The sequence below is a fragment of the Ochlerotatus camptorhynchus genome, unplaced genomic scaffold (assembly GCF_037179485.1).
Source record: "Ochlerotatus camptorhynchus isolate MF236.1 unplaced genomic scaffold, CSIRO-AGI_Acam_v1.1 ptg000070l, whole genome shotgun sequence".
In the NCBI taxonomy this organism is placed as follows: domain Eukaryota; kingdom Metazoa; phylum Arthropoda; class Insecta; order Diptera; family Culicidae; genus Ochlerotatus; species Ochlerotatus camptorhynchus.
In genome coordinates this window covers 2154198-2168399 of record NW_027040560.1, presented here as the reverse complement: position 1 = coordinate 2168399, position 14202 = coordinate 2154198, and the positions used below count along the sequence as shown (strand labels likewise).

Here is a 14202-nt window from a genome sequence, read left to right as displayed (position 1 = left end):
CAAAGAATAGAGTGAACTTAACATTAGGCTTAATGGAAGAGTAAGCTGCCAGCATAGCATAAAGCAGATGATTATTGTATTAACATTATTTTTCTACACTTAATTTTGTGTGACTACTTTTTACTCGTTCCACCCTTTAAGCAACTTTGCATATTTGATTTTCTAGGATAAAATCTATAGACTACCACTTGAAAAAAGGTGAATTATATTTATAAAAATACAGTCAATCAGTGTCTGTTTGTATCATTTACAATCCCACGCAAGGAGTAGTGCTTCAACCCAGTGTTCATTATACATCAGTGATAACGTGTTGATATAATGTTGATAAACCAAAATTGTCAAAATCAGAAGCGATCCTCAAAAGCAAAATATTCAAATTCATTTTGGGCTAATCTTACATCGATCTGTATGTAAAAACCAACACAACACGTTCTACGGTGCTATATTTGTGTAGAATGAAAATAATCATTTTGCAATTGATCCTCAAAATCATCCCCACCAAGAGGAAGACGAATATTAACATTAACAACAACACAGGCGATCATGAAGATCCGGCCACAAATAGACAAACACAAATGTTGATATCGATACTCAGAGGTTGCCTTGATCAAAAGAATGTTGATATGTGTAGAAACGTCTGGTTCGGTCCGAGGTACAACTGATAATAAATATTTATTCTCATGCTTTAAGGTTGTTACAAAACCAATGGTTGCTTAGATCCTACATTCCCTCCTTAAGTTTAATATTTTAAAAATTTAATATATTCAAAGTTTGTAATCTGCTAAGTATTTAGGTACATGTTTCGAGCGCTTGCTGGTAGCTCGGCTAGTCTCAAAAGGGCGTTTTCGACCATCGCATCGTGAGACCATCTGAGGTTCCGTAGTAGTTTGGCTGGTAGAGGGTTGTTCCGTTGGATTCGTAGTACGTTCAGCAGCAGTTGGAATGGCTGGTCCCATGTCATCTTCTTCTTGTGTGCCCTCAGAGGTTTTATGATTATCTGCGTCATTCTCCTGTTTCATCATGGGATTCGCATTTAGGATTCGTTTGGTGTGGTTCACGTGTCGATTGGAGATCACACTGCTTTGTATCACAAGATGAGGTTCGGGGTTGAAAGTGGTTGTTAGCTTATTTTTCTTGACAAAATTTTTCACAATCACATAATCTCCAACATCGATATTGCATTGCTTAGCTCCCTTTTTGAATCCGCATACATTCTTCCTTTTTCTTTCGCCTTCCTATCGTTTTCTCTTGCTTCAGTTTCATTTACTGGTCTTGAGTTTCCTGGTATTTTTATCCCGAATGTTCCACCCAAACATCAATTCCGACGGTGAAAACTTTGTTATGCTGTGAGGTGTTGCTCGGTAAGAGTGAAGAAAATCTTGTAGATCATACCGCCAATTACGTCCCATAGTACAGCTTATTTTCAAGGGCTTTAATAAAGTTCTTTTTTGCCTCTCGACCAATCCATTTTGAAAAGCTGCATAAGGAACTGTATGCTTGATTGAGATTGCATTTGTCTGACAAAAGTTCAAGAATTCTGCTGAAGAAAATGGCTGACCATTATCGCAAACAACTTCAATAGGATAGCCGAACCTTGCAAAAATTTCCCTCATTTTAGTGACTGTTACTTTTGCTGTCATTGAAGTAAGTATAGCAACTTCAACGTACCGGGAGTAGTAGTCTGTCGCTACAAGCAAATGGTAACCGCCAGGAATTTCCATGAAATCCACATCTATTTTCTTCCACGGTCCGTTAGGCACCTCGGTTCTTGTTATAGGAAGTGTATCAGGTTCTGATACAAGCGTACATCCTGTGCATTATTGCTTACCATCCATATGTGGGAACGATTCATCATTCACTGCTTGCAAAAATTTCACCAATCCAAGTTTGACTGCTGTTTCACCTGAGAGAAGCGAGCATTTCCCATTCTGGATCACGTAGAACGTAGTGTCGGTACTCCGACCGTCGATCATAGCTTCTGCGTCGACTTCACCAAGCACTTTCAACGGTGTATTTATCCCATAAGCATTGAATACTTTGCTGCTTCCTCTCCTGATAGAGTATGCTTCAAACCCAACGCGTTTCAACGTAGCCCAATCCGCTTCGCTTAAAACGTCTTCGTCTGCTCCTGTGTCAATCACGAACTTCAAACAAACTCCTCCAACAGATACTGGAACCAGCTTTTTTCCTGCTCCTAGATGGAAAAGATCAACTACATCTGAGTTGCGCTCGGTTCCATCTACAGATACTTCTCGTACGAATCGCTTTTGTTTACGGGAAGCTCCGAAACGATTGTACTGGGACGGTTGTCCGTTGGTCTTCTTCCTTTTTAGAAAACAGCAGCGGGAAAAGTGTCCCACTTGACCACAACTTCTGCATTCGAGTGATTTGGCTGGACACGATGGATCTTTCGAATCATGTCTGCCATTGCATCGGAAACATCTGAACCGCCTTGGTCCTCCGAGTTTGGAGCGTACCTTCAAAATTGACTCTTCATTGGCCTCCGTTTCGACAGCGCTGACTTTTTGTAAGTTTCCGTTCCGATTGTCCAAATCGCTCATCTGTATTTGAACAGACTCGTGGGTACGACCGATCGCTACGATCTCCTTGAAGTTAAAGTCTTTTTCCAGGCACTTCCTCTTCAGACTCACATCCGTTGTAGTTGTAATAATTTGGTCAGCTACCATGCTTTCCAGCTGATCTCCAAAATCACAGTAGGCTGCCTGCTTTTTCAGTCTTATGACAAAAGTGTCAAACTTTTCACCTACAGCTGGTTTCATCTCGCGGAACTTCTGACGTTCGAACGTTTTCGAGAGTCTCGGTACAAAGTAATCGTCCAACATTGACATGGCAATGTGGTACCGGTTCTCCATAGCGTGTGATTCGTCAACATGAACTTGCTTGACCACTTTCCGGATGTCTGGTCCACCGAACATCATCAGGGATTTGAATTTTTCCTCCTGATTGTCAACGTCCTTCCATGCTAGGTATGCTTCAAAATGTTCACGCCACTTTTCCCAGCGGGCAGACACTGGTCCGTCGGCATCTTCGGCAAACGGAGGGATCAACTGGTTTACCTAGAAAACACGCATTTTAAGGTACTTTACGAGCTACACTACGTCTGTGACGTATTTTTATCAAAATTCATGTGATCTGCGTACTACACAAAACTCAGGTTCCGCACTGAAATACATATACACAGTATCACTCTGCGTACTTCATCCCAAATGTTGGGTTCCGCATTTAACATTTTCTAAGTTCAGATTTACTGCGTACTACATCCTTAAACGTCGGATTCCGCTTAAAATATCTCATATTTTCCTGCGTACTTCATTCCAAACGAAAGGTTCCGCTTTCTTTCACATTAGGAATTTCTGCGTACTGCATCCCATGAAACATTGGGTTCCACATAATGATACTTTTTACATATTTCACTGCGTACTTCATCCCGTTGCTATGGGTTCCGCGTATTTTGTTTAGAATTTTCCAGAATCATCGGGTATCACGTCATCAACAAAATTGTTTTAGTGAGAATCATCCCTAAGCGATTAGGATTTTCATTCCGAAAAAAAAAAATACCCTGAACTGCCTCTATTTCTTAGGATGTTAAATTCCGGGTTTACGGGAGAAATTGAAATTCAATTTTCTCAGGTAAAATCATCCCTAAGAATTTTCTATCCACGGAAATGATTTCAGGTTTGGTACATTAGAATTTTCCACTGCAAACTCTCTCGAAAATCTGCTTTATCACAAGTACTCACCATAGGCCAAGCCATCTCACGGGGGTCCGAGTAAAATTTTCTGGGGTGGAGTGTCCAAATCCGTGGGTAGCTTTTATCGCTCGTCGCCAAAATGTAGAAACGTCTGGTTCGTTCCGAGGTACAACTGATAATAAATATTTATTCTCATGCTTTAAGGTTGTTACAAAACCAATGGTTGCTTAGATCCTACAATATGTCAGCTTAAAAATTCAAAAAAATTGGTCTATCTGTTAAGATTGTTTTCATTTACAGCTAAAGGTCCGTTTAGACTATCTGGTTTGTATGTCTGACTTTTTGTGCTGCCATAATGAAAAATCTGTTCGATTTCACTTCCGACAAATCATGTAGAATTCCTTTATCTGACCGTGTTTACACTGTTCGCACAAGTCGAAAAGTTAACATGTCAAACGATTTGGATTTGAAAATTTAAAACGAAATCAAAGTAGGCAATAAATATTGTTCATTTTTAAGTCTCCGATACCCCGCTGGATGAGCAAGAATTCTCGATTACCTTTTCAAAGGGACGTATCAGCTTTTGTAAACAATGCATGTGATCGTCGATTTGGCGTAACTGGTAGCTCTCACATTCTTACTAACACCACTAGCAGGTAGGGTAAAATTTCCCTTATCTGATGGTAGTGTTAGCATGCGTAGGCGAGCTACCAGTTACGCCAAATCGACGATCAAATGCATTGTTTACAAAAGCTGATACGTCCCTTTGGAGAAGTTATCGAGAATTATCGAAATTTAGCACTTGCTTGAGTCGGCAGTGACTACTGAGACGAAATACCGGTACGAGGACATAAAAGGCTTCCAAAACTTGATAATGTCAGGATGTCAGCTCCATCGTTTGAAAAACTACTGGGAAAAAATCGCTCGTTACACTATCAGCAAAATAGATGCATATTTAGATTCTGCCTTTCCGTTCTCAGCAACCAGAAAGAAGGTGACTGATAGGCCAGACCTCACTGATGTGGCGATGGTGGGGCATAACCTCACACGTTTAACAATTTCTTCGATATCATGATGTCATGAAACTGGTGTATGTTGAGTGATGCCACACCACAACCACATCACTAAGCACCTAGACTCAGGTACGATCTCAGTACTTCGTTTGTTCGTTGATAATAAAGTGAAGTGACGACGAGTCATCCTCGATTAAATGATACTCCATTTGCATGGTGAATCACTCAACCCATAATTAAGGCCTTCTTCTTGATGAATTCGTCTTCTTCGGCTAGTGCAGATGCGGTTGATTTGTATTTCACGAAACTCACGTGCTTCCAAATATATCATATTAACAATATGATCCATTCATGCCTTTTCCAAATGTTGCAATGGTGACCTGCAAAATATTACTTCACGCACCATCTAGCGTTGAAAAAGGTCAGCAACAATCATTCAATTACAATCGAGGGGTGCGAATAAAGCACTTATTACAAAAGTAAGAGTCAAATTATTTTCATTCATTACATTGTGTATATTACTTTGAAATTTGTTTGACATGTCACTGTTGTCATCAAATAAATTAAAATGCTGAAAAACATTCATTTGAAACATAAAACAAATTTTCATTTGGTTTACCCCTCGTGACGATAAACAATTACATTGGTAGCCTTTTTGGCCACAGAGGTGAATTCATCGCTAAAAATTCGGTTCGCCAGCTTAGCGAAAGAGTTGATCATATTCTTAATATAATATATTTGGTGCTTCTCTTACTGCCCGATTAGGGAGGGGTGAACCCCTAATCACCATATCTCGCATAACATTTGAAAAGGGCCTATCGATTATCTTCATCGACTTTCTCTTTGGTTTACCACGGCAACATAAACGAATTTCTCGCTAAGCTCGCAGCACAGTTCGACAGAAGATGATATTAGCTTGCGCCTGAAACAACACACATAATGGGAAATTCATTTGCAGTCGGGTTATTCGCGAAAGAGAAAATCTATGAAGAGAATCGATCAAACAATGATAGGCCCTTGTCTCGTGTTGCGCGAGGTATAGTTATTTTCATAAGACTGTAAACAGTTCACGTTTTCTATCATTTCTTCGTGACCATGCCTTCCCATAGACCTTTTTATCAGAGGCAACCTTCGTATTGAAGTCGACAGGGTTGATCTTAATGTCACTATTTGAAACCTAACATCATAAAGGTAACTCTAAGACCAGAAGGTCCCGAAGAAACGTGCTCAACTTTTTGGCTCAGCTCTGGTACTCTCTTCGGTCCCAAGCTAATCGATGCACCCCTCGAAATATAGGAAAATCCATGAACCTCTCATTTCATCTGTCAAACTTTAATAGCGAATTAAAACAAACATAGTGTAGTACTAGAATTTGGACTAGAATGGAGTACGCTTATAGATTTACTTGGGACCAATAGGCTAGTCAAGTAGTGAGCCAATTTAAAATCGTTTGTTTCCATCGGTTGCTAACACCCTTATTCCTATTTTCGACCTATTTGTAGAAATTCTTGGAAATTCGTAGAGCTTCTGGAAAAATCGTAGAACTTCTGCAGAATTAGAAAGTTCTTAAAACTTATGGGACATTCGTAGAACTTTTGGAAATTCTTAGAACTTTTGGAAATTTTAAGTACTACTGGGAAGTTTGTGGTGCTTATAGGAAATTCGTTGAACTTCAAGAGTAGACTTGTGCGTGTGTTCGAACCTGACGTTTGTTTTTTTCCGTGGTGTTTTTTTTTATATCTATAATCGGTTGCTGATCTGGCCATAACCAGGCCCAGGAGACAATTTCTATGTCCCTATTATTTGCCTCTGAGGAGCTGTTCCGAAGCTAAGTAACCTCCACGAGGCGTTCAATCATTCGTCCCATCATTAGTTCCATCATTCGTTGAGTCGCAGCGTCGTATTGGCCACGAAAAGGCTTGCCAACGCACATCCAAAATCGACTATTTATATCCGAACATTTGTTTATCTCAAATCGAAGGAAGACATTTCGCGCAACTACCATAAACTGGACTAGTTTATGTTGATCTTCGTCAAGCTTCGTCTACAATTTGGACTTTTACATCAACACATGTCAGGCAGCCTTCAGGTTCAATTGGCTAAACTTGGTGAGTTCGTTACATTTTGTTAATTTTTATCTTTTCAAACCAGTAACGTTGGGAGTTCACCTTTTTGTGGTGCGTTACTGGTATAAGATCTACCACCGAACCCTAATCGTGACAACTTCAAACTAGGGAGTCAGGATTTTTCAGTAATCAAAGGATCACATTTTAGTCCTTGTTACTTTTCATGACTTGATAATAGTGACAAGACTCGGGTTCTGCATTTCTATATTGTATATTTCAATAAAAAATATTGTTTATGTTCATAGATTTCACATAATCCTTTTCCCTTTGTCCTTCTCCTTTTCCTTTCCCTCTTATCTTTTCAGAAAGCGAGTAATGACGCTATAGCCATAAGTCATAAAAGGCTAGGACAAGAGTTAGTGCTCATGCCCCAACCGTCAGAAGAAAATGGAGCATCACACCTTTCTAGCGACTAACCAATCATATAATTACCAAAATCGGAACGTACGGTACGAGATGTCCACGTTTCATCCATTTATTGGATTCTGAAGCATCGTGTTTAAATCTTCAATTTAAACAGGCCCGATGTTTTCTGAATCATCTTGCCCCTTAAATGCTGCACAATAGGCCTGGCCGTTTTGATATGTGTGACGCATATTCGATGTGAAACAGATATCAAATAGACAAGAAAAATGATGTAGGTATATATATCATTTTCCAGGATGCTTTCAAGAACTGGCTGTGTTGGCGTTAGATTAGATTAGATAGGAGATTCGTAGAACTTCTGATAAACTCGTAGAACTTCAAGGAAATTCGTAGACATTCTGGGAAATTCATAGAACTTCTGGGGAAATTTAGAACTGTTGGAAAGTTTGTTGAAATTCTTATAAGTTCGGAGAACTTCTGAGAAATTTGTAAAACTTCTGGAAAATTCATTGTAAGTACTTCTGGAATATTTTATAACTGCTGGGAAGTTTGTGATGCTTTTAGGAAATCCTTAGATTTTATGGTAAATTTGTAGAACTTTAGGGTAGTTGGAAAATCTTTAGGAAAGTTTGTAAAACATTTTGGAAGTTCGTAGAGCTTCTGGAAAAATAAAAAAAATCTTCTGAGAAATTCTTAAAACTCCTAGGAAATTCGTTGAATTTCAGGGAAATTCAATGAACTTCTATGGAACTCTTAGAACTTCAGGGATTTTTTTAGAGCTTCTGTGAAATTCGAACAACTTCTGGAAAATTTATTGAACTTCTTGAAAATTTGTAGAACTCCTGGGGAATTCATAGAACTTCTGATAAATTCTTAGAACTTATGGTAAATTTGTAGAGCTTCAGAGTAGTTGGTAGATTATTAGGAAAGTTCATAGATCTTATAAAATATTCGTAGAACTTCTGGGAAAATGTTAAAACTACTGGAAAGTTTGTAGAAATACTTGGAAGTTCATAGAGCTTCTGGAAAAGTCGTACAACTTCTGATCCACACCGCGATCAGCTTCATCACAGCTTCTTTTGGCCAGTCACACTAAAGTATTGGAATATAAAAAGTAGAACCCAAAGAGTAATTAATCAAAAATTTACCTTGCTAATGGACGCCGTTCCAATCTTGTTATCTTTCTCCATTCCTTGTAATATTTATCTAAAAATCTCTTCACACCAAAAACAATTATAAAAACGGCCTCAACAAGTCGAACGAAAATATTAAAAACAATCCTATCCCGTTCGACAAATCAAACGTCAAGTCTAATCGTCATATCGAAAAAGTGTAAACACAACCCAACATTGGATACGACATAATTTTGGAGCAGTCAGCTCGAATCAGATCAACAAATCAGATAGTCTAAATGGACCTTAACTTGAGTGTAGAAGAAATCAAGCTGAACCATTATCTCAACTTGCCATCGAGTCCACCGAAGATGAAAACTGTTTTCACGACGTGGGATTACTTATTCAGTCAGCTAAGGAGTTAGAAGCACATCGAATGTTAACGGATGCCGGCACGTCTGACCTACCTTCATATCCGTCCAAAGATGACGCCTGCCGTGACGACGTGGGATTATATTTTCTGTCAGGTAATTAAATAACGGGTATATGTCCACCCGAAGTGACCGTAGATACTACACAAAGTCACGTTACTGATGCTATCACGTCTGACCTGCGCGCGGATCCGACGAACGATGGTCTCACCGTCCAGAGAGAAGATATGGTTCTGCTTCACACCGAAACTCAACGAATGACCTCACGACCCCTTACAAGCTACCTTCAAATAGGAGCAATGATTCGTCCATGGATTTAAATTGTACTGTTGAAACAATCCGGTCAGCTACGGTTAGTGACAATTTGCAGATATATTACCAGAACGTACGAGGTTTACGGACGAAAATCGACGACGTCTTTCTCGCTGTTACGGAATCGCGTTATGATATCATCGTGTTTACCGAAACGTGGCTAAATGAGCAAATCTTCTCGTCACAGCTATTTGGAAAATCATACACCGTTTTCAGAAACGACCGCAGTCAAATGAATAGTCGAAAATCTTGTGGCAGTGGGATACTGATCGCTCTTTCATCTGATCTGAATTGTTGTCTTGACCGTACTCCTGTCGATGCGTCGGTTGAACAGCTTTGGGTAAAGCTTAAATTACCTAACTGTTCCGTTAGCATTGAAGTCATTTACCTACCACCGGATCGTAAGGCTGATTTGAGCAGCATAACGAATCATGTCGAATCCATTGGAGCTGTACTTGCACGTGTTGGTGCAAACGACCACGCACTTCTACTAGGAAATTACAATCAATCTGGTTTAGTTTGGGACTCTTCAAGAAACGGTCAACCAACAGTAGATGTTTTGCAATCCAACATCTCTGTCGCTTGTGCTGCATTACTCGACGGATGCATGCCCTAACACAAATCAATACAATCGACAACCGAAATGGTCGTCTCTTGGATCTGATGAATGATACGACACTTGAAAGATGCTCGATATCAGCGTCTACGAAACCTTTATCTATTCTCGATGGTCACCCTCCGTTAACAGTCGAAGTCAACGTTTCTAGAGGTTTCGATTTTGAGGACTTTCCCGAAGATCCAGGTTATGATTTTTGCAGGGCAGATTTCGAAGGAATCGTGGATGCACTTTACCATACGGGCACATTTGGACACTTCCGGAGATGTGGACGATGTTGTTGATCGCTTCACTCGGATTATGCATAACATCATTACTGATCATGTTCCTTTGCTAGGGGAAATGCACATCTGTGACATTTGAAGCAGCTGAGATCGAGAGCACTTCGGAAATTCTGCAGATCTCGTTGTCCATTCGCTAAGCAGGTATTCAATCGAGCTAGTAACAGATATCGGACATACAATTGCTTCTTGTACAAACGCTACACTCTACGTATGCAAGACAATCTTAGGAGAAACCCAAGGAATTTTTGGAAATTCGTCAACTCCAAGCGGAAGGATAATGGATTACCTGTTGAAATGTTTTTGGGCAATCATTTCACCAGTACCTCATCTGATAAGTGCGAGCAATTCGCTAATCACTTCAAGGGTGTCTTCAATGGTTCTACGTCATCTCCAGCTCAAGGCGAAAATGCTTGCAGAGACACGTCACGCAACGTCTGTTCATTGGGAAATTCCGGAGAACTTTGAGATTTGGGCGTAATTGCTTTTGAAAACAAACACGTCAATCGCCGATTGCTTGCGAATAAAAGCTCAATCTTGCAAACAAAATATACCAAATGAGAGTCATTCCTCTACATGTTTGTGTTGTTAGTTTTCGAGATTGAGCTTTAATTAGCGAGAAATCGATGATTGACATGTTTGTTTACAAAAGCAATTACGCCCTAATCTCGAAGTTCTCCGGAATTTTCAGATTTCTCTCCAACAGGTTAAATCTGCCATCGATAAATTGAAATACTCCACATCACCTAGCCATGATGGTATTCCGTCATGTATCTTGAAGAGATGTTGTGATGCTATCATTAACCCTCTGACTCAACTGTTCAACATTTCCTTGCGTGAGCTGGAAAACTTCCATTATGTGTCCAGTTCACAAAAAGGGCGATTAGCGTAACATTGAGAACTATCGTGGAATAACTTCACTGTGCGTCCGCTCGACGATTTTTGAGATCATAATCAACGACATGCTGTTCAACTCCTGCAGGAATTATATTTCTTCAGATCAACACGGATTCTATCCAAAGAGATCGGCATCTACGAACCTCGTCCAGTTCACTTCATTTTGATTGCGTAAAATGGATCTTGGCACACAAGTTGATGTAGTGTACACCGACCTAAAATCTGCTTTTGACCGAGTTGATCATGAGATTTTGCTTGAACGACTGGAAAGACTTGGTGTTTCTTCAAACTTGACCTGCTGGTTTAGATCATATCTTACGGACCGGAGACTCATTGTGAAGATTGGACGTGAATGTTCTGCACCGTTCACCAACATATCAGGTGTGCCACAGATGAGCAACCTGGGTCCTCTGCTGTTCTCAATTTTCATAAATGCCGGTTATTCTATGCTGATGACGTTAAAATTAACATGGTGGTGAAATGTCTTCAGGACTGTGTCGCATTACAGCAATAATAGACCGTTTCGCTGAGTGGTGCTCCAGAAATAGCATTCACAAATGCAACGTTATCTCGTTCCACAGAAAACAGAAGCCAATCATACATGACTACAACATCGCCCAGCAGCCTCTTGAGCGTGTTTATCAAGTACGGGATTTAGGAGTTATCCTTGCTTCTGCGTTAACCTTCCGTTTACATTACAACGATATTATCTCCAGAGCTAACCGACAGCTTGGATTCATCTTCAAGATAGCCAACGAATTCCGTGACCCTCTCTGCCTTTGTTCGTTATATTGTGCTCTGGTACGGTTGATACTGGAATCAAATGCTGTAGTTTGGTGCCCGTATCAATCAACGTGGATTACTAGGATCGAAGCGATCCAAAGGAAATTAGTAAGGTACGCCCTTCGTGATCTTCCATGGCAAGATCCGCTCAATCTCTCACAGTACGAGGACCGCTGTAGACTGCGGGGTATTGAAACTCTAGAAAAAAGACGATCCACTGCACAAGCGGTATTTGTGGTTAAAATCCTTTTAGGAGACACGGATTCACCTGATATCCTGGCCCAGTTGAATATTTACGCTCCAGAACGATTCCTACGCCAACGTGATTTTTTGAGGCTCGAGTCCCGCAATGCTTTATATGGTCAGCATGATCCCATCTGTTTCATGTCAGCTAGCTTCAACCAGATGTATTTACTGTTCGACTTCAATGCTTCTGCCGCTACATTTAAGCGCCGACTCTCGGATAGACGGTAGAATAACAAGTACACTCAACAATTTCATTATCCAATGATCGTTCGATTTGGGGAATTGGTGAGTAACTGTCCAATTTCATTAGACTGATAGAGTTGTGCTACTTGATATTTTTTTTGTTCCCGGTTTGTATCATCTTCTCGACGAGCACTTCACCGAGCTTCCGACAACTCCATGAACAAGGATGATTACTTTTTATGCCACTGACTACTTATTGTACTTTTATGCTCATTTTTGTTCTGTTGTTTTATTTGTACGCGAGATGAAAAGATATGGGGTTTTTGCGCCTGCATGAGATCGGCTAATTTTTTCTAGCCGAGTCATTCAGACTTTTCCCCACCAAACTTTATTAAGACTAAGAGATGAACTAGCCTCAGGCTAAAAATCTCTAAAATAAAGATTAAAAAAAAAAAAATATTAAGACTGTTAGTCAGATGAAGAAGATTAAGAGATGAACTAGCCTATAGCTAAAAATCTCTTTAAAAAGATGAAGAAGAATAATAATAAACAACAACAACATTGCATTAGGTCCTAAGTAACATTGATCGATTCTCTTCGTTGACTTTCTCTTTCGTTAATAACTTGAGCACATAACCGTTTCTTGTTGTGTTTGTCGTATTAGATGCTAGCTAAAAGCTTCTTTTAGCAATATCTGGGAATGTAATTACATGGCCGTGGAGATACAAAGAGAAAGTCGACGAAGAGAATCTGTCTAGCGGCGCCGGTGGTTTAGTGGTAAGCGTAATTACCTCTCACCCCAACAGGCCTGGGTTCAATCCCAGTCGGCGCCACCGGGATGTTCTGAGGCATAAAATCTCTGATCACGGGGAGGGGAAGTAAAGCCGTTGGTCCCCGGTTCATGAGTTGATGGGTCGATAGGTAGGGCCCTGGCGTCGGTAGCATTGGTGCTCAGCACGGAAAACTAGATTGACGGAAAATAAATCAAGAAAAAAAAGTTGGAAGTGTTGTATACTAGATACGACCGCAGGGTTGGCGTTGGATAACGTCTGTTATGTGTTGTATTTAATTGTGTATATTATATTTTAGGAATATTCCTTAATAACCTTTTTTGCGAAAGTTTGGTGGCCCTGAAAAGGGCCGTTTTGTTGGGCTGATGTTGTTGGGTTTGTCGCCCTGGAGGAGCTTTGGAATGATGTTGGTAGTTCGAAGACAGACAGCATCTCCCCTTCCAGCGTTCCCACACCCCAGTATAGTCCCCAAATTTAAGTGTAACTGTGATATTCTGGATAGAAATTGTCTTCAAAACTAACTCTTTGTTGAATTATTGGTGGCCCTGAAAAGGGCCGTTTTGGTTGTGGTTTTGGAATGATAGACTGAATAAATGATTATGTTTGAAAAATTTCAGTTTTTGCTCCGATCAACAACCATACGGGGCAATATGAGCACCCTAGAGTCGGTGTATAATGAGTCACGCCAAGAGTGAAGCCAAGTCTACCTATTGAACTGTCAAACCGGCTACCTATCGCGAGTTAACGACCCCGCTACCTGGACTTGTACAAATTTCATCGACGGTGTCAGCAACTTCTATCAACACGGCAACAGCAGCATGGCATCGATCAGCAGAATTCGTCAACCCAGCAGCAGCGGCATCGAGGGCGATCGTTGGACTTAGTACTCATCGCGCGAGTTAGAAAACCACCGACCTGGGTTTCTTTTTAAAAAATATAAAAGACAACTTAACCGCTACACTACTGAACTAAGACTGATTTATTATAATCGAATTATGCTACAGTTCACCTTCTCTGCACACTCAGCACCTCGCGCGATGAGTACTAAGTCCAACGATCGCCCTCGATGCCGCTGCTGCTGGGTTGACGAATTCTGCTGATCGATGCCATGCTGCTGTTGCCGTGTTGATAGAAGTTGCTGACACCGTCGATGAAATTTGTACAAGTCCAGGTAGCGGGGTCGTTAACTCGCCCCTCCTTAGTGATGAACCTCCAGGGGCATAATATCCGCTATTGTAAGTTTTTTGAAGTTATGAGTGATCTCCTTGGCCTCCGTTTTTCCATGATGATCCTTAACGTTTGGAATGGTTTCGGGAATGGTGGTATGTAGCT

The 14202-nt window shown here is 40.5% G+C and overlaps 2 protein-coding genes across 12 annotated transcripts in view; one reads left to right on the top strand and one right to left on the bottom strand.

Moving 5' to 3' along the window:
* Positions 1-14202, top strand: part of LOC135697409 (uncharacterized) — a 96804-nt gene that overhangs the window by 19076 nt on the left and 63526 nt on the right. The window lies entirely within an intron of this gene.
* On the bottom strand, positions 1818-3773 carry LOC135697317 (uncharacterized). Its single transcript, XM_065216940.1, has 2 exons — positions 3762-3773; positions 1818-3077 (listed from the first exon to the last, which is right to left on the bottom strand). Exons 1-2 carry the CDS (start codon positions 3762-3764, stop codon positions 1818-1820), a joined length of 1263 nt encoding a protein of 420 aa, XP_065073012.1. The 5' UTR covers positions 3765-3773.